Below are 21,552 nucleotides of genomic sequence, written 5' to 3'. Positions count from 1 at the left end.
TGTGCAGTTTGATAGTGTTAAATACATTCACATTGCTGTATGATGAATCTTTAGAAGCTCTACCTTTTTTTAACTTTCCAAACAGAAACTTGGTACCCATTGAACAACAATTCCCCATCTCCCTTCCATCCAGCCCCTGGCAACCACCGCTGTGCTTTCTGTCTCTAGGAACTTGGGTACTCTAGGTACCCCATGTAAATGGAGCCATACAGTGTTTGTCTTTTGTGATTGGCTTATTTCACTTAGTGTAATGGTTTCAAGGTTCCTCCCCGTTGTAGCCTATGCCAGAATTTCCCTCCTTGTTAAGGCTGAATGATATTTCTTTGTATACGTATACCCCGTTTTGTTTATCCATCCATGGCTTCCAGCTGTTGTGGAAGCTATTGTGAGTAATGCTGCCATGAACACAGGGGTACAAATATCTCTTTGAGACCCTGCTTTCAATTCTTTGGGATATATACATAGAAGTGGAATTGCTGGATCTCATGGAACCTCCTATACTGCTTTGAGGAACCTCCTATTCTGTTTTCCACAGCAGCTGCACCAGTTTTCATTTCCACCAACAGTGCACAAAGGTTCCAGTTTCTCCACATCCTCACCAACACCTGCTATTTTCTGTTTCCTTGTTTTTGATGGCAGCCATCCTAATGGGCGTGTAGATTTTACTCTTTTTCTTCTCGTATGAATTGCAAACTGTGCTATCGACTGTTTAAAGCAAGCACTTCTGTTGGGAGCAGGCCAGGGGAGCAGACCTCTGGACTTACAGGGAGGCTCGTGGGTGGGACTAGGTGCTCAGTTGCCACTGGAAGGAGTGTTTGTAGTCACGTTTGTCCCCATGGCAGTTTTTGGTGATTATTGCAATTTCATATTAATTATCTCTAGTGGGTTAGACTGAGTTTTGAAAGGTTTATTCTCTCTTTCTGATCTGCTGTTGACTGAAAATGAAACACTCATCTATATTTATATCTGCCTTCAACAGCTCAACACTTTAGGGAATTAGCAAAAACGGAGGGATAGTCTCTTTTCAAATGTGCACATGTAGGAAATATTTCTATGATTAATTAAATTACTTTTTTGAATGGATGTTTGCTATGGTGAGACATTTATTCTTTCGTGGTTTTTATGTTGAAAAACAATGCTTCCTTCCATATAGGATGCATTAGATACAGTCCTGTTTGAATAAGAAAGATGATAGTAATTTTACTTTTTAATACTAACAATGCTGACTTAAGTGCAATTTCTAATTTAGAACAAAAGTCATTCCCTTGCCTTTTTCTCCCCCCAGATTGAAAGAATTGGTCAACTTTTTGCAGTTGGAGGCCTCCGTCACCTTATGTTTTACTATCAGGATGTGGAGGTAGCAGAAACAGGTATCCAAATTTTGATGTGCCATAATCTGATGTGTCATTAGATTTATTCGAGGGTGGCTTGCAGAAGAACGCCTCTGTGAGAACTGAACTCTTATACCTGGGGTGGGGGGCGAGGTGGGAACTATACATGTGGCAGGGTGGCCCTGTGGAAGAGGTTCTGTCTTCACCACAAGGACAGAAGACAGGTAATGGTGGTTATTTATCCTGGTTCTTCTGACTTTATGGGGGATCTTTTGTTTTCCTTCTCAGGCTTTGCTGGCCATAAGGCAATAATAAAGTAGATTATGTTTGGAGACTTCCTTTTCTTATATTCTAGTTCATTCTATGTAATTATGTTCTAGAACTTCTAAGGAGTATCTGTTTCTCATATATACAGGCATCATTTCTTTTTAACATAGGAATTATTGGCAGTAAGTGTAACATGAATTTTTCAGTTAGATACCATGTTATGTTTATTTCCTACTGGCTGTTTTAAATGAGCAATATCAAATGATAGTTTTTAGCATTTTCACTTAAAAAATTTGCAAATCTTTCTATGGATTCAACTGGCACATCTCATTCTACTTTTAAGTGGATTAATATAACTTTTAAGGCCAAACTAGGAACATAGTGAATATGTTATTAAATATATTATTTAATATATTAAAGTATCATATACATCCTTTTATGACCCATTTGGAAAAAAAAAAGGAAAGTAGGTTATTACTCTTGGCATAGAGTATGAGTATGCTTTTTTGTTTAAGAACTGAAGAAATTATACATGCAAATTCTAACTGACTGGCATTCTCTCAAAGTTATCAATTTGATATTTTGTGTTCAGAAAGTTTATTATGTTTTGAGTGTAAAAAAAGAAAGTTGCTTTGATTTCTACCCCAGATTGTAAACCATAAGCTCAAATGAAATATCAAGTTCTTCCATGAACTGTGCACTGGGTGAAGCTGGCCTTCCTGTGTCAATTTTACCTGAAGCAAGAAGGGTTCATAGGATGTAAACATAAATGCAAGTTTATTTTTGCTTGTCACTCTTCCTTTAAACCTTTTCAGTGGCAGTAGTTCTTCTGACTTTGGATCAAAATTCAGGCAATCCTATGACATTCATGGATATTGCTAGATTAAAAAAAAATTCTATGGTCATTTCAAATTACAAACGCAATCTCAATTCAAAAGTGAAAAAATGTCCAGTTGATCAAAAGTGAAATTCTCCCATCCTCACCTTTGAGGCTCCATTCCCCACAGCCAGGGCCTCTGAAGGTTGAGGTTTGCAGTGGGAGAGGAGTGTGGTGCTCCTCTGCTTCTGCGGCTTCTTCCATGCCTTGTCCGTGTTGGGAGCAGGGCAGAGGCAAGAGGTACGGAGGGCAGGAAAGTCTGTTCTAGACTGGCACAGCTGTGGGCTGGCTGACCTCGCACTCTCTACCCCTGCTCTTGTGGGCCCCATTGTGAGTCCTCCCAAGGTCACCCCTGGGAGCACAGACCGTGTGTCCCATGTTGATGGCCTGTCCTCATAATGGCCGCCGCCCCCTGCCTCTATAATTTGGTGGTGTACGCCAGTCCCGGTAGCTCTGTCCCATCATCCCTCAGGCGCTTTTTTTTTGAGCAAGATTTAAGGTGGCTCCTCCAGGCTGGCTCTTTTCAGGGGAGCCCCCACTTGGTTCCCTCCAAACACTATGCCTGTCACCCCTGCCTTCGTAGAGGTGCCGTTAGTTCCCAGCTCAGCCCAGTTTCTATCTGTCTCTCTTACTGCACGCTGTGTTTAGATTTCCTGGGCAGGTGCCATATCCCCTTCCAGTTTCTTCTTAAACTGCAGGAGACATAAATCAGGCTCTTACGTTGGTTGGGTTGAAGACCCTGTTTCTTAACCAGGGTGACCAACTGTCCTGGTTTTAGCATGGAACGTTCCACATCCCAGGAAACCCCTCAGTCGTGGGCAAACTGGGACGGCTGACATCTCGTTCCTGACCTGAGGAAGCAGTAGGAACACTTCACACCCCTACCCTGTACATGGCATAACTGTCCTTGCAAAATCCTTCCTTGGTCTACACTCCCTTGATCTTTTCAGATTCTAATGGAGGAGGAGGGGGAATGTTTACTAAGTTCTAGGACAATTACTTTGAAATTTCTGTGGGACAGTTTTTGGCCTTAAAACTCTCTTTGTTGTCTGATATCTTCCATATCTTGGTGCCTTCGTTGAAACTTCTTGTCTAACATTTTATTACTCATGAGACCCAGGTGGTGTTAGTCAGAAGTGGGACACAATTTTGAATGAGAAAGAGAGAGACAAAGAGAACATCTAGTAATTTTTATTGGGGGCTCACTGTCTAAGTCCCAATCCTACCTTCTCTATCCCAGCACAATCAGGAGGAGGAGCCCGAGGGAGGTTCCACGAGGTTCTAATCCCAGAGCTTTAGGGTTCAGCATCCAGCCCACTACCCTCCCCAAAGTCCTTCATTTACACCATCTACCCACCCCAATAATCTTGATTGAGCTACCAGTTCATCTGAAGATCTAAACATTTCTCAGGCAGATGAGAACACAGTGGAATAGGTCAGAGCATATTCTGTGCTTAAAGGATGTACTCAATGAACTACATGCTTGGACAAGCAAAGATGAATTTTCCAGTACTAATAGTGATCATAATTACTGAACTAGTATTTTTTTAATGCTTTTCTAAGGGCTTTACGTGTATTAACTCATTTAATCTTCACAATAATTCAAGATATTCAGTTCTAGTATTCCTCTTCTCATTTTTAAGATGAGAAAACTGAGGGCACAGAAAGATGAAGTAACCTGCCCAGGTCACATGGTCGGGAAGTGTAGCCTGAGGTTGAAGTCCTGGGGGTCTGAGTCTAGAGCACACGCTAGCCGTCAGGGCGTGGTCCCACCTCTGCTTCACCCTGACTACAGTGGTATACTGAAGGGCCAACCAGCTACAGCTGGGGCGGAAGAGGTTCTGTGTGTTGTAGTCCCAGCTGGATTTCTGACTTTGGCTCTCCCACCTGTTGGCTGTTTGACCTGGAGCAGGCCACAGCTGCCTCGGAGTTGCGGGTGTTAGCAATGCACACGGGGCCTGGCAGAGGGCCAGGAATGCAGCACACGCCAATGGATACTTTCTCCTCTTTCATCCTTTCTCGCTGCCCCTGGAGCAACAATATTGAAATGAACCCATGATCTGGAATCAAACCTATTCCTTTAGATCTCTTTAGGACTCCCTCTAGAGATTGTTCCAGGGGTGGCCCCATGTAGGGCACAGGGACAAGTCATCAACAGCGATACTTTAACAAGGAAATTTCATGGCAAGAGGATATAAATGCAAATAGCATTTGTGAAACTAAAACTCTATTGCATTTGTAGGACAACTTGGCTCTCCAGGAGGGGTAAATCTTATTTCCGGAAAGATTAAAAAACCTAAGGTGTTCGTGACTGAGGGAAAAGACGTGGCCCTTATCGGGGTGTGTGTGTTCTTCATCAGGACTGACCCTTCCAAAGCCATCACCCCTGAGAACATCCACCAGGTAAGGGCAGTGGTAATCGTTTACCCTGAGTTACCAAAATCACATAAACTGCACAAAAATGTCCCTCCTGTGGAGACAACCATTATATTCACAACAATATATATAAAAAAACTACTTTCAAAGAGGTATGTTTTTAAGAGCATTTAAAGCAAGGAATTAAGAAGACATTTTCTTTAAGTCTTTGGAGTAAGAGGACTTAATGTTCAGTTTATTAACAAAAATTGATAGAACATTATGTGCGTTTTCTAATAATGACATCTTCTAACAATGAAGTCTTTCTTTTTAAAAGGCATTCTCCATACATAATTTACTTAATGGCAAATTTCATACATTTTAGCATAAGATTTTAAAAGTAGATGTATAACTTTATTTTTCGTGCAAAGTGCATTGGCACATGTTTTCTCTGCTCCCTGAAGGGTGCATTAGCTTCTTGGAGCAAATAAAGTGGTAAACATCTGGTGTTACTACTTATTTCATGCTTTTATTTTGGTGATTACAATTGAGAATAGCATAGAGCTTATTTCTTAACCAGGTTGTTGAACTAATAATTTACTGGGTATTTGGTTCATTAACAACCTTTAGAAATGACCCAGTAGCTGTCTTGTAGTTGCACATCGTGTTTACAATAACGGGTTTCCTAATTGTCTTCCAGGAGGTGAGCTTTAACATGCTAGATACGGCCGATGGAGGCCTGTTAAATAGTGTGAGGAGTTTGCTGTCAGACATCTTCATTCCTGCGCTTAAGGCCACGAGCCACGGCTGGGGTGAGCTCGAGGGCCTTCCGGAAGCATCCAGCATTCGGCAGGAGTTCTTGAGCTCCTTGGAGGGCTTTGTGAGTGTCCTGTGGGGTGCGCAGGAGAGCTTAAAGGAGAAGGTAAGAACGACTAAGTTGTTCCTTTAAAAACGATCAAAGGGTCTAAAAACACAATACGTAAGTGTGGGATGCTTCTCTTAGATGGTCTTAATTCCCCTATGTCACAAATCTTGGAAAAATTTTGTAGGCAATTTCATTGACCCTTTAAGACAGGGTAGTGACTAGATTTAAATGGCTACAGTCTGTAATGATTAATGCATTCGGGGCTTCCATAAGCATGCTGGCAGTGATGTAGGGTTTTACTCAGTCAGATGTGTGACTGCACAAGCAAGAGTATGAAATGCCTGTGCATCCGCCAATGAAAGGAATTTGGGACTGGAGTGGTGTGTGTGTGTGCCTGTGTGTATGTGTGTGTGTGTGTGCGTGTCTGAGTATGTGTGTGTCGGGTGGCAAGTAGAAGTGGGAAGAAATCCCGAAGAGGCTGGAGAAGGAAAGAGGAGAAAACGGGTCGGATTCTGGTTCAGCCAATGTCTAAAAGGGCCTTTAAGAGTAAGTTTGAGGCTGGGCGCGGTGGCTCACGCCTGTAATCCTAGCACTCTGGGAGGCCGAGGCGGGCGGATTGCTCGAGGTCAGGAGTTCGAAACCAGCCTGAGCAAGAGCGAGACCCCGTCTCTACTATAAATAGAAAGAAATTAATTGGCCAAGTAATACATATATAGAAAAAATTAGCTGGGCATAGTAGCACATGCCTGTAGTCCCAGCTACTCGGGAGGCTGAGGCAGAAGGATTGCTTGAGCCCAGGAGTTTGAGGTTGCTGTGAGCTAGGCTGATGCCACGGCACTCACTCTAGCATGGGCAACAAAGTGAGACTCTGTCGCAAAAAAAAAAAAAAAAAAAAAAGAGTAAGTTTGACAAATGTGGGATTTAGCTCCATACGATCTGTGCTATCTATAATAAGTCTGTGTTTATGATTACTTGGGATGGAGGGCTGTGGATGCACACTTGTGTGTGTCTGTGCATGTATGTGTGTGTGGGAGAGAGAGAGAGGGAGGGAAGGAGGAAGAGAGAGAGAGAGAAAGAAAGAGAAAGAGAGAGAGAAGAGGGGATAAAGGAATGAATGAAAGATGACAGAGCCCAGACTGGACACTTACGGGAGGTATCGGAATGGATCCTACCGTAGCGATGACAATGTAACACTCTTCCCTCTTTTCCGGGGAACACTGATCCTACTGGGATATTGGGAGATTGAGAGGGTCACTGCACTTTCCAAAGTATATGGAATGGGAGAGTTGAGCAAATTTTATCAAGATGGACACGGGATGACTTCAGCTAACATCTGAGTTATATTTGTGATTAATTAAGATTCAGGCAAGACCAAAATGCAGGTTGGAACAAAGGAAATTGTTAGCATTCCCTTTTTTAAAAAAAGCAGTGTTTTTTCTTATGGTTCCACTTCATATTGTATTAGAGATATTTAAAAATTGGGATGGATCTGCAGGTGGGAGGAGACATTCTCTCCTAGTTGGGGAGGTCGGCGGGCTTTTAGGATCAGGGAGGAGAGCTAGAAGGTCCGTCAGGCTGGGGCGGTGTGAGCACAGGCACACAGGAATGTGGTGGAGGTAGGTGCTGCCCAGATGGCTTCCAGAGCTCTGCCAGAATATAGCAAAGGGAGTACAAATATAACCACATAGCTGGCATTCACAGGGATATGCCAGTCTCCTAAGTACCCTGCTGTCTTATATCTGATCTTTTTATATAAAACTATAAACTATGAAAAAAAGAGAGAATATAGCAAAGGAAAGGACACAGAGCCCTGTGTGTGTGGGTGTTTTAAAAATTACTCATCTTATTATTTAATTTTCATTTTAACTAGGTGAACCTTCAAAAGTGTGACATATTTGATATGAAAACCCTAAAGGAACCTATGGACTACTTGACTCTTGCTAGTAGCCCTGAGACACTGGAAAAAGTAGAGGGCTGTATGAAAGTGTGGATCAAACAGACGGAGCAGGTAATTTTCAGAAACCAAACGTCAGTTTCAGTTGCCACGTCACTGAATTAGCCTATGGAAGGAGGTGGCATTCCTTTTGCCTAAGTGTTTTACTGTAAGTCCTTGAAAAGGTGAGAGGTTCAGCGTGGCTTTCATAGATAGTCATTAGTTAAGAAGACATAGCAAGAATTCTAAGGGATGAAATATATCACTAGAAGGCTGCATGCACTGCACACTTTTTTTTCTTAAGGTTTAATTTACTTTGGAGAGAACCACTGTAGGGATATGAGGAGTTTTCTAATTCAGTGTGTCCTCCAAAAGAAAGCTGGAGACTTAACCTTTAAAAAAAACATTTTTGGAAAAGTCCTAAATGAAGGAATGATGGCAGACATTACATGGAAAAGTAAATACAATTAAAAGTAATTAGCCTAAGGCATGGCATTTTCAGGGTTATATTGTTCCAGGATTATACAGTAAGCTAAGTAGCTAAGAAAGCTTCCTGAGGTCAAGGCCTCCAAAAGCTCACTAAAACTCATTAAGTAAGCAGTTTTCAATAGTAGACCAGGGTGATTATAGTTAGCAACAATATATTGTATATTAATATTTTGAAGTAGCTAGAAAAGAGAACTTGAAATGTTCCCAACACATAGAAGTGATAAATATTCAAGGTGATAGATACCCCAAATGTTCTGACTTGATCATTACATACTCTATGATATATGTAACAAACACTCACACGTACCCCATAAATATGTAAAATATTATGTATCAATAAAATAAAAAAATCTCCCAAAATATAAACTATTCTCAAATGGGAAAAATATAGTTTTCAGTTAGAATAAGTCACATACATTTTTATTACAGTTTTAAAAGTGGATACATATTAAGTCAGTAAAAGGCTATCGTTCAAAGCATGTCGATGGATACAAATACAGCATGATTCAGACAGCGTAATTCATTTGCTTAATTTTTGCTTGTGTATAACTTTCAAATCTCCAGCCCCTCTCAATGGCTCATGTTTTTCCTGTGCATTTTCAGGTTCTTGCTGAAAACAATCAGCTGCGGAAGGAAGCAGATGACGTCGGGCCACGAGCAGAGTTGGAGCACTGGAAGAAAAGACTCTCCAAATTTAACTACCTTTTGGATCAATTGAAAAGCCCCGACGTGAAGGCTGTGTTGGCAGTGCTTGTTGCGGCCAAGTCGAAACTGCTGAAGGTCGTCAGCCAGTTCCTTATGAAATGAGAATGAGAGTTCTCTTTGTGTATGCTCATGTCACAGAGTAATTAGGAACAGAAAAATGTTATTATATCTTTGGGACAAGCTTTTAAGATTGTATACTATGCACTCATATGATTTTGGATACTGTAGAACTGGCCTTTGGATCAAATACATTTGTTGGCTGGTGTCCATGTATGTATATGTTTTATTAGAGGGTATTGCATGTAATTAAGACATAGCAGGGTAATATAATTTTATATATCTATATATGATGTATTCAGATCAGCTAGAAGTAGTAATAATGAAAACATACCTTATTCATGTTTATTTTTTAGTTCTGGTATATTAGTTTTATATTGTAAAACAGAGCACTCCAAAACTTAGCAGCTTAAAACAACACATATTTTTATCTCAGTTTGTGGATCAGGAATATGGGGTAAAGTTTACTGGGTGCCTCTGACTCAAGGTCTCTCGGGAGGTTACAGTTGTGATGTGGCCTCATCTGAAGGCTCAACTGGGGGAACAGCTGCTTCCAGGTTCACTCAAGTGGTTGCTGCAGGATTCAGTTCCTTGCTGACTGTTGGCTAGAGGCTTCCTTCAGTTCTTTGCCACATGGGCCTCTCCACTGGGCAGCTTCTGACATGGCAGCTGGCTTCCCTTAAAGGGAGCAAGTGAGAGAGATAAAGAGAACACCCTCTACAGAAGTCACAGGCTTTATGTAAACTAATTCAGGCAGTGACATCCCATCACTTTTGTCATATTCTGTTTATTGCAAGCAAGTCACACTAGATTCAGCCCAGGATCAAGGAGAAGGAATGACACAAGAGCATGAACACAAGGAGCCAGTGATCATTGGGGACCATCATGAGGCTGCCTAACTCTTCTGACATTGTGCCATAAAGACTCTTTATGAGCTATTTGCATGGATGTTACTAGTTATTTGCATATTTTGGTCCTTGCAAGTAATTTACATAATCAATAATATTTTGTTTCAATAAATCTGCTCTGGATTCATCTTATATCCTTGCTCAAAGAAATAGGAGAGGTGGATTTTGTAATACAGTTCAGAAATATCACTAGAACTTCCATGAAGTCAATGGAATGTATTGACTTGTGCTAAATAATCTCCTTTTGCTTCATCCACTTTTAGATTATCTTTTTATTTTAAAGTTCCTAGCTCATAGCACAGTCCCAGCATGTGGTTGGCAGGTAGTAATTACTACATTTAATGGATAAACAAAAGTATAGGGGTATAGGAAAGGAAGTTCAGGTTATAACAGGGGAAATACAGAAAATATGGGAGTGAAGTGCAAAATGGGTCCAGTAGCAGGAGGGAGAAAAGGCATGGGCTTAAATGGAGGCGCTGCCCTTTTGATGCTCTGTGCTCGTCATGGGATAGATCTCAAAAGGGAAGGCCTGGAAAGGATGCTTTTGAAAATTTAGTCAAAAGTTTTAAATTGTTCTTCTGTGTAGCAATATCTCTCACCCCTCTGGATTCAGTTTTATGCAAGATATAAAGAACACACTGAAAGTCTGGCTCAGTGGACCTGTGGTGACTCCTGGCAGCTGTGATGTTGGAAGTTTCTCTATTAGTATTTGCATTAAAATTGCTTTTCTGTATTGTGCTCAGGCTTGGCGGGAGACAGATATTCGAATCACTGACGCAGCTAACGAAGCCAAGGACAATGTTAAATATCTGTACACACTTGAAAAATGTTGTGACCCTTTGTACAGCAGTGATCCTGTGAGTTAAGCATTTTTACTCTTTGACTCTCCTGATGACCCTTCTTTGTACTAACTTAATTTAGTATTAAATTTTGGTTCATAGATATTGCAGTTTAATGGAAAGGTCTTAGAAACTTTTTATTCTCAAGAAAATTATATCTATATACATATGCACACACAATAGATCTCTATATCTATCTCTAATCTATCTACTATCTATTGAAGATGTAGAAGAGATGGTATATTTTAAAAACATTTGTTGCATATTACGTTTTCCATTAAATATTGCAATTGATGTTCTTGACTATATACTCCAAAGAACTGTGAGAAAAGACATTGGTCAGTTTTTTAAAAAAAATCTTTTAGCTTTAGGAAGTGCCTGCTTTAATTTATTACAAAATTAACTGTTATTAACAATTCATCACTAATAACAGTTAATAGTTAACTTATTATTGCTTGTCTGCAACAGCAGGTTAATATTTCTTGCATTGAAATAACATTTATTAACCATATATGACTAAAATACTAAAATTATCATGAAATATATTTATGTAAAGCATTTAATAAACTCTCAAAATTTATTATAATGAAAACAATGTTTAGACTATTAAAATTAGAATTTTGCTGAATTTGATATTTTTTTCTGAAAACCTTTTGTGGTATCTTCCAGATATCCATGATTGATGCTATTCCTACACTTATAAATGCAATTAAAATGATCTATAATATCTCTTATTACTATAACACCTCTGAGAAGATCACATCTCTGTTTGTAAAGGTAAGTGCATAGTGTAGAGTTCATGGTTACTTATATTTCTTTGTCAATGGTCAATTTTTTTTTTTTTTTTTTTTTTGAGACAGAGTCTCACTTTGTTGCCCAGGCTAGAGTGAGTGCCGTGGCGTCAGCCTGGCTCACAGCAACCTCAATCTCCGGGGCTCAGCGATCCTACTGCCTCAGCCTCCCAAGTAGCTGGGACTACAGGCATGCACCACCATGCCCGGCTAATTTTTTGTATATATATTTTTAGTTGGTCAATTAATTTATTTCTATTTTTTGGTAGAGACGGGGTCTCGCTCAGGCTGGTTTCGAACTCCTGACCTTGAGCAATCCGCCTGCCTCGGCCTCCCAAAGTGCTAGGATTACAGGCGTGAGCCACCACGCCCGGCAATGGTCAATTTTTTGATAATTAAAAATTACCATATTAGCACAGTCCAATGTGTATATATCTTACTATTTTTTAAAAGGCTTAGGCTATCAATAGAGATTGAATTAAATTTATGTGAGAGGCTGATTCTAGCAAATCATAAAGCATTATTTCTCAAAGTAATTATTATAATAAATATTTTGTTATTTATATAATAAAAATAAAAAATTGATTCTCTTTTGGAATTTCTTTTCCTGTGTTATTTAGCATATTATTTTTTTCTGTTGGATGAATTTTAATTAAGAAAAACTATATTTAACTGGCTATCTCCTTTTTCATATTTCATATGCCACTGTTCCAGATTTATTTGATGCCACAGTTGTTTACTTGGTGTTATTAGAACAGTAATCATGGTAATAAAAGCCACTTGCACCATTCCAGTAATCTATAAAGCAATTATAATGATTCTGCCAAAAAAAACCCCATAATGATGCTTAAACCTTATGTCTTAACTCGTAAGCACTGTTGCTAGTTCAATTTTGAAGAGTCTCTAAGAAGTAAATGACTTTTCATTATCAAGGTAAAAATCTTAAATGTTGTATTAAAATAGATGCATTTTTGACTCATCAAGACATGTGTTCTGAATACCAGTGTAGTAAGAGGCATAAATCCTCCTGGGAATACAGACCTCCAGCATTAAGAGCTCTATGGGAAACCTTTTTTTCTTTCTTCTCTCCTGTAGGTAGTTCAAGAAGAAAGGAAGGATGTATGCCAGATTCATTCCCAACTTCTTCGTACTTTAAAACTACATATTAGGGCTAGCGAGGATATTTCCTGAGTAAATGAGACTCAAAAGTCAATTTATGCTATTAATATAGATTTTTATGCATGTTATTTGCAAGACTGGATTTAGAATAAAGAGGTGTATTTTCCCATTTTGCCCTGCTATAAAGGAGTACCCGAGGCTGGGTCATTTATAGAGAAAAGGGGTTTATTTGGCTCCCAGTTCTGCAGGCTGTACAAGAAGCATGGCACCAGCATCTCCTTCTGGTGAGGGAGCTTCCAACCAGGGTGGAAGGTGAAGGGGGAGCAGACGTGTCACACAGAGGGACAGAAGGAGCAGGAGGGAGGAGGGGGTGCCAGGCTCCTCTAAACAACCAGCCCTTGCATGAACCAACAGAGGAGAACTCCTAGGGGGCACCGTGCCATTCCTGAGGGATGTGCCCCCATGACCCAGACACCTCCCACCAGGCCCTGCCTCCAACCTCGTGGATCGAATTTCAGCATGAGATTTGGAAGGGCCAAATGTCCAAACCACACACAACCAAAGGTGAAACAACCATTTATCTAGTTCTCAAAACCCTTTCATTATGGAAATTTTGAAGTAGGTACCTAAGGAGAGGTACTCGTATCCTGCCCCCACGTACATACCACATAGATTCAGCAACTTTCAACACATCACCAGCCTTGTTTCCCCTTATGCCCACATCCCTTGTACTGCAAATCCTAGGCACCATAGCATTCCATGAACACAGTACAGCCATTTAGTTTTCCTTTTACTTTATTTAAAAAAAAATCAAGAAATCTCCAAAGGATTTTTATAAAGTTTGGAGGGATGAATAACATATTAGTGGTTTTGAATATTAGCATTAGTCTTTGTGGACTTCTTTTGACATTTCCACTACAGATCATGCTGGCATGGAAAGATCAGGGTGGACAGTACTGTACATGGCACTGCTAACGTGTGATTTAGGTGTTAGAGCAGGCTACCCAAGGAGATTGAGGAAACTCATTAGGTATGGAAGTGAGTGCTGCCTTGGTTGGTTAAGACATTCATCTTGCACAAACAAGGTGGTTCCACCCATGATTTTGACAATATCAAAGAGTCAGTGCTTGCTCAGCATTGTGGTGGAAAAAAATAAACCCCAAGCTCAAGTTTGCTGATTGTGAACTCTGAGAGGTAGAGGAGTTAAGGACCTTCTAGACCAATTTATAATCCAAGGCTGTTTTATGTATTTAACATCATTTTATTGGAAAATCCCAGGTGACAAATCAGATGATATCTGCATGTAAAGCCTATATTACCAACAATGGAACCGCTTCCATCTGGAACCAGCCACAGGATGTTGTTGTGGAAAAAATATTATCTGCAATTAAACTGAAGCAGGTAATGGTCAGCTTAGTAATATATTTAGATGTCTTATTATTTTTAAGTTATTTTTGCTGAGTCCATCTTAAGTCATTTAGCAGTTATATTATTGGTTGCTAAAAAGAACAGTAATTATTTACTGTTAAGACAATTGAGTGTTAATAAGCCTTCCCAGAAAATTTATTCACTTTTTCTATCCTATTGTGAGCCTACTATGGCTTGATACCACACTAAGTTCTAGAGATACAAAGAAGACTAAGATGAGGTAGTTTTTATTGAGCATCTTATAGATGAATGGGGAGATAGACATAGAGTGATGCTATTCCCAAAATAGTGGGACCAAGGGAGGAAAGCCACACTTTTGGGTTATATCATGAATAACTGAGAGTTTGCTAGATTGGAGGATGGGAAAAGGTGACATTTCAGGCTGATGGGTGAGCATATGCAAAGCCATGAAACTTTGAAAAGTCTGGCAATTCTATCCTAATTTTGCTGTAGCCTTCACTTAAGAAAATAAAGTCAATACATTTATCATGTTCCCTTTCTTCTATGTATATTTTTTGATCTTAAGGAATACCAGAACTGCTTTCACAAGACAAAACAAAAACTTAAGCAAGATCCAAATGCAAAACAATTTGAATTTAGTGAGATGTACATTTTTGGAAAATTCGAAACCTTTCATCGACGGCTTGCCAAGATAATAGACATCTTTACAACCTTCAAGACATATTCAGTCCTGCAAGATTCTACAATTGAAGGGCTGGGAGACATGGTCACTAAATACCAGGTATTATGCTTTAAAACTATATTTGCTATCATTATCCACAACTAAACTTTAATATTTTATGCAAATAACTGTATTTAGAATGATTCAAAGCATCAGTCTATAGTGTAAAATATCATCTCATGGCCCTTTAACAATGAGGAAATTAGATTTATTTGAGAATTGTGAAATGGTGCTAATATGTTCTTTTCAGGTGCATGGTTATAAGAATGACGGTCCAATAGTCTAAAATTAGTCACCATTAGGAAAAAGTATTGTCATTAGCAGTGTAAGAAAAATGTCTAATTGTAACTTATTATTTCATTTATTTATGCAAGAAATGTTTAATGAAGAATATACTGTGTCAGCTACTACTTGACATCAAGTTCTGAGTGGCATCTGATTATCTCTGCATTTAAGCAATTTTATTTGGACACATGTTAAAAAAATATAAAGAACCAGATTTATTCTATCTCTAACATTCGTAATTATTTTGATTTTCAGCTACTTTATATTGTGAGGATATCTGTGTGACTAATCTTAGTTTTGAAAATGGGCACAATAATTCAATAACAACTTTAAGATTAAAAAGAACAATTTACAAACAAAATGTGTTTTAAATTCTTAATGTGGATATGGTCAATTTTTTCTCGTTTGGGGACAGTGACACAAAAACTTAAATTATTTTTTTTGTACTTGAATTTGAAAAGGATTATATAAATAACTGCCACACATTAATTTTTGTACTCCAACATGTTAGCCCAATATAAGGAATCATTTTCATTTCTCAAGTATACCAAGTTTTGGGAGAGAAAAAGAAAGACCTTTATATAGCAGGAAACATTTAAGGTATGTGGTGTGTACTTTGAAAGTGGCAGCTTTTCAAGACAAAGAGGGAATACATTCATTTATTTTTCAGTTTGGAATTTTAGAAATCATTTTCTATTTATAATGAAAAAATAGCTTAGGAACACATGTCAAAGTTTATTTTCAAATATGAAGTTGAACTGTACATCAACATTCAGGTAAGAAGTCTGTTCTAACCTGATAAAAATACCGGGAAATTGCTTAGAAAATATAAAGTGAAATACAGGTTAACATGGACACACCAGAGGGCAGTGAGATAAAATGTGGATGGTGCATGAAAGCATAAAGTAAGGATTTCACGTGTTAGTGTCAATATTAGGAGCTCAAAATTGCATCTGCAGAAATGAATTTTGCATTTTTTTGCATGGTTGTTGAGGCCCTGACCACCCCCACCCCCAGCTTCCTCCTCTGCTTTTTTCTTATCTGATAATCTTTGGACACTGGGGAGTAGTTCAGTTCACTTAGGGCTTGCAGAGCCTTTTCTTCTGGGAAGTTCTGCCTTTGGACCATCACATGATTACTTGTTCTTTGGCCTCCAGATCCTGATTTAAATGACCCTCTCAATTCAGTTTTCTTCAACCTCTGTTTCAACTCAATCACTCTAGGTCACATTACTCATTTTATCACTGTCTGAAATGATCACCATTTATTTGTGACTAACATATATTCTCACCCCTGTTCTCCACCAAGTATATAAATTACCCGAGGGCAGTAACATTTGTCCGTTCTGTTCATTTTGTATCTTTAGAGTTTACTGGCACATAATAGATGTGAAATAAATACCTATCAATTAAATGATCAATTATATTGAGTTTGATTAATTGGTTTAAAAGTCTCCATTAATTATTTTATTTATCTAACTTAATACTCTTAAGACTCTAATCCAATCGTTAGAGTAGGAGTTCCTCAGGTCCTCGAATCTTTTAAATTACTACATCCAAATGTAGTTAATGTAGCTTTTCCATACTTCTCTAAATAGAACAAATTTTGTAGTTACGCAACATGAAAGGGTGGATTGTTTCAACTAGTAAACTTGATTCAAGAAGTTGTGTAGTTTATAGACTTTTGTCTATGGAGACATTTGAATTGATGTTGAAATGGGAATGACTTTGAAGAGGAGACTGTAGAAGGAAGCCCAATATTCTTCATAAAAATTATATGCCTTTGTCAACAATGTGGGCACCTGAGTTTGAGAATGGCTTAGTACCTGGTTAAGAATGAGCACAGAGCATTATAGCTCATTATTCGGAGCAAACAAAGCTCCTGATAATAGTATTTTCAAGGAGATGAACTGCCTAATTTGTACTTTCATAGTCACAGACTGCAGCTTTGCAGGGCACTGGGAAGCAATTTATTCCAGAGAAGTTTTAAGTGGTAGATTGTGGTTTGACAGTTTAAGGTATTTGAGGCTCGGGTGATAGTAATTCGTCTGTAGATATTATAATATAATTATTTTCTCCCTATGTTGTTTGTGTTCTGTTAAAGCCTTATTTATTTTTTGAGAAGATTTAAACTTCTCAACAAAAATATTTTAGTAAAATTCTACTCTGGCCCTCTCTTTTATCATTTCAGATATGATTAACAAGACATTTTTAGAGAGAATGCCTCTCTTAATTTTTAGATGTGGTTTTTATTTTATTTTTTCAAAAATACATAAAACCTCATGAAAATGCTTTCCAAATGATTTCTTTGAATGCAGCATGGCAACATCATACTGCCTATAAAATAGTAAACACTAAGCAATGTGATTAATTATAATGTAATTAAAGAAATAAGGTTTCTGTTAAAGTGATTTTTTTGGGAGTTAAGGTATAGGTTCTCCATGTATCCCCATAATATTCTGAAATAAAAATATATATATATATATAAAAAGAATGTTGAAATATTGTCTTATTTCTTTCATAATATTTCAGGGCATTGTTGCGACCATAAAGAAAAAAGAATATAATTTCTTAGACCAGCGGAAAATGGATTTTGACCAAGATTATGAAGAGTTTTGCAAGCAGACTAATGACCTTCATGTAGGTTGAATAATAAAATTCCCGTTGACACTCGTGTGTTTATTTTTTCCTTTCTGTATAATGCTGTTAATCATTACCCATTCAGAAGGCAGAGATGTCTTCATCATGGAGGTGACCCACAGCAACCTCAGCCTGTGTTTTGTGATTTCAGATTAATAATTGAGGGCTCTTTTTCGTGGAATTAAAGGGTCATAAATATAGCTTTGGATAATCATCTGTAATCAGACTTCTGCATGTCTTCCATTTAAGTTATTTGAAAGTTAACTTTCATCTTCTGTTGAAACATGGTAGCATTATTATAATGTAGACATTTATTTCCATTTGTCACTCAATAGCAATGATTGTGACCAGAGGTAACTCAAACTAATGGTCAACAAAGTCCAAAGGCAGGTCTGCAGCTGGCCTTAGAAACAGGGGTTTTAGGACTGACTCAGCCCCTGGACTCACGTGGCCTATTTGTGCATCCTCTATGGCTGCTTTGGCCCTACAGTGCTAAAGGTGAGCAGCTGTGACAGAGACCATGTCTCATAAAGCACATGGAGAAAGTATGGGAACTTTGTTGTAGGGCGACTGTTTTTCCCCCCCATTCATGGCTCTGGGCAGTTGTCAAGCCACTTTGCAGCTTTCCTGACTTGTAAGCAGTCATTTAGTTCCTTTTGCCTACACCAGGCAGCACTTCAAAGATCCGGGCTTTGTGCAGGATCTGCAGGGGGTGTTAGGACCCCACAGCTCCTCTCTCCATTGGGACAAAGCCCCAATGGCTTCCCTGCCAAGGCCACATGCCTGGCCCAGGACCCGGTGGTGCCAACCCCCACGACTGCTCTGGCTCTCGAGTCCCTCTTTATTTCTGGGTTCTGGGCATTTATCATTCTTTTAAGCTCATTCAATTTTCTGTTATATTTTGTTCTGTATTATATGTGTTTGTAGAGAATGGGGGGAGCTCTTTTACCTTGTTGCAAAATAGGAAATTCCCAATTCTAATTCATTGTTCATAATCAGATTTTTTCCCTCTGTTTTAGAATGAGTTGCAGAAGTTCATGGATGTTACATTTGAAAAGATTCAAAACACAAACCAAGCTCTAAGTATGTTAAAGAAATTTGAAAGGTAAAAATCTGACATAATTTTCTAAGTTCCATTTCTAGAATTGGGGCAATGTGAACATAGTTCAGCTTTCATTATCATCACTATTATTATTATTTCATATTCTAATGGGAGAGAAACCTCTTTTGACAATATGGGTCACAATGCCACAGGTTTTTAAGTTCTCTGGAGGATTAAGAGGATTAATCCTTTTGAGGATTAAGGATTTATTTTATTTCTACAAATAGAGAATACTCTTAGCTTCGAAGTACCTTGCAACTATAGCAAGCATTTCTTAATGTTTAAGTAATTTGAAAAAATTATTCCTAAATTAACAGTTTTGCCTACATTTGAAGGATGGGTATTATTTTGCTCCTTTTAATACGCTGCACCAGTATCTCCTTCTTTTCCACTAGCATTTGTTTTAAAATAAATATTAATGAGATTACTAGATACCTTTCCATGAATTTAAGTTTTTTTTTTTACTTTTTAAAAAAAATTCAGGTTGAACATACCCAATCTTGGTATTGATGACAAATACCGACTTATCCTCGAGAACTATGGGGCTGACATTGACATGATTTCAAAGATGTACACAAAGCAGAAATACGACCCTCCTTTGGCCCGAGACCAGCCTCCCGTCGCGGGGAAGATCCTGTGGGCCCGCCAGCTCTTCCACAGGATCCAGCAGCCCATGCAGCTTTTCCAGCGGCACCCGACTGTTCTGGGCACGGCTGAAGCCAAGCCTGTAATTCGCAGCTACAACAGGATGGCCAAGGTCCTGCTGGAGTTTGAGGTCCTCTACCACAGGGCGTGGCTTCGGCAGGTGAGTCTGTACACTTCGACTCCTCTAGAGGTCTCCATTGTCGGAACTCTGGGAACCCCCTCTCTAGCTTTTGATGGGCTTATTCCTGCAGAAAGCTGGAGTTGTGGGTATTTTATAAGACAGTTCAGTTGACTCTGAGTAATCAGTCAAAGCATGTAGAATGTCCAGGAAAACAAAAATTATTGATTTTGAGAAAAAAAACATAAGCCAGGTTACACAAACCTATTTTTAATTTACAAACTTCTAAGTGGGATCATCTTATTAATTGATTCCCCTACCTGATTGGCTAGGATATCTTTCTTTGAAAAATGCAGTCAGATCTTGAATGTGTCAGTCAACACAAGTATGTCTGTTAAACAAAGTCTCAGATTTTTTTTTGGCTGTACTAGTGCTTAATCATATTATCTCTACCAATACTTGTATTTCTCTGTTGATTGGCAGGATGTGATGACTCTGTGGCTGTCATTGCCTTTCTAGATAAATAAAGCCTGAGTTTAGTAGATTTTGTGAAACTTTTATTAGGAAAAATAGTTGAGTAGGCATAAAGGTGTCAGGGAGCTAAATAGCTGTTGTGAAGGTACCACTTCTGTAGTGGCCACTTACCTGCCAGTGTGGGACTCATGACTGAAATGTTTGATTGAGTTGATTGTGCCATGTCAGCACCAAGAACTGGAATGCTGCTTCTTGAGAGTGAATTTAGGGGAAGAGTGAACGATCTCATTCCCTTTAATTTAAGAAGCACAAATCCATGGAAGAATTCTTAGTGATCCTCATTCCCAGAGATGGCTGAGCTCGATACTCTGTGTATGCACTGAAATTTCTAATGGTAACAATGTTGATTTCTTCCCACAGATTGAAGAAATTCACATAGGTCTTCAGGCTTCTTTATTGGTGAAGGCTCCAGGCACAGGGGAATTGTTTGTAAACTTTGATCCTCAGATATTAACCTTATTTAGAGAAACAGAGTGCATGTCGCAGATGGGTCTGGAGGTCTCACCCTTTGCAGCTGCCCTCTTCCAGAAACGAGATACATACAAAAAGAACTTCAGTAACATGAAGGTATGCATTTCCCCTGCTTCTTGTCTAGCTCTAGACTGTGGTGTTTAAAAATATTTGGTGATATGTCTGGGTGCGATGGCTCACGCCTGTAATCCTAGCACTCTGGGAGGCTGAGGCCGGAGGATTGCTTGAGCCCAGGAGTTTGAGGTTGTAGTGAGCTAGGCTGATGCCACTGTACTCTAGCCCATGTGACAGGGCAAGACTCTGTCTCCAAAAAAAAAAAAAAAAAAAAAAAAAATTGGTGTCATGTCACTTTTGAGAAGCAGAAATGGAGTGGAGGGAGTGGCCAGGGACATGGACTAAGGCTGTAGGGTTGGCTGGAACCAGGTCATTATATATCTTCGGGTAGAGATTAGAAGTTTAGGGTTCTATTTTGAGGGTACTAGAAATCAATAGAAAATTTTGAGCTGGAGAAAAAGGCATGATCCCTTTTATAATAAAAGCCATTCTTGCAGCTGGGTAGAAATTGTATGTTAAGGGGGAAAAGAGTGTCAGTGGGAAGCCAGTTTGCACTGGCCCAGGATGAAGATAACTGGGGCTTGAATCAGGATAGCAGCAGAGTCGATCAGAGAATTTAGAGAATTATATCAACAGGCAGGTTATGAAAAAAACTCAAGGGTAATTCCTGTGTTTTTGCTGTGAACAACTCAGTGAATTGAAGTAGGGCTGCCACATAGTGCTGTGCAGGTTGCATTCTGTGTCACTTGCACAATAATATGCAGAGGTCCATTTATGGAGATGGCAAAGACTGCAACTAGTTTATTTGGAGGGGCAGGAGGGAATCAATAGCTCCAATCATTAAGTACAAGATACTTTTTAGACATCCAGGTGGAGATGTTATCCATGCAGGTAGGTATGTAACTCTGGAGTTCAATAAAGAAGTCAAACTTGGTGGCATACTTTTGAGAGTTATCAGAATATAGTGCTGTTTAATGTCATTGTCCTGAAGGAGATCGCAGGGAGAGAACAAGGAGAAGAGTGGGGGGCCATCGGACCAAGCACTGGTCTGAGACAAG

The 21,552-nt window shown here is 39.0% G+C and overlaps 1 protein-coding gene across 1 annotated transcript in view; it reads left to right on the top strand.

Moving 5' to 3' along the window:
* The window catches only part of DNAH5 (dynein axonemal heavy chain 5), a 259,158-nt gene that overhangs the window by 65,347 nt on the left and 172,259 nt on the right, over nt 1-21,552 (top strand). The window contains exons 3-15 of the mRNA XM_012790275.2: nt 1,286-1,370; nt 4,718-4,878; nt 5,531-5,752; nt 7,566-7,703; nt 8,721-8,897; nt 10,531-10,644; nt 11,296-11,403; nt 13,815-13,937; nt 14,491-14,706; nt 17,463-17,570; nt 18,590-18,675; nt 19,156-19,477; nt 20,330-20,536. Of these exons, the coding sequence (XP_012645729.2) occupies nt 1,286-1,370; nt 4,718-4,878; nt 5,531-5,752; nt 7,566-7,703; nt 8,721-8,897; nt 10,531-10,644; nt 11,296-11,403; nt 13,815-13,937; nt 14,491-14,706; nt 17,463-17,570; nt 18,590-18,675; nt 19,156-19,477; nt 20,330-20,536 (2,067 nt within the window). The remainder of the gene's footprint in view (nt 1-1,285; nt 1,371-4,717; nt 4,879-5,530; nt 5,753-7,565; nt 7,704-8,720; nt 8,898-10,530; nt 10,645-11,295; nt 11,404-13,814; nt 13,938-14,490; nt 14,707-17,462; nt 17,571-18,589; nt 18,676-19,155; nt 19,478-20,329; nt 20,537-21,552) is intronic.

Source organism: Microcebus murinus, chromosome 11 (assembly GCF_040939455.1).
Source record: "Microcebus murinus isolate Inina chromosome 11, M.murinus_Inina_mat1.0, whole genome shotgun sequence".
Lineage (NCBI taxonomy): Eukaryota > Metazoa > Chordata > Mammalia > Primates > Cheirogaleidae > Microcebus > Microcebus murinus.
This window is presented reverse-complemented; position numbering and strand designations above follow the sequence as displayed.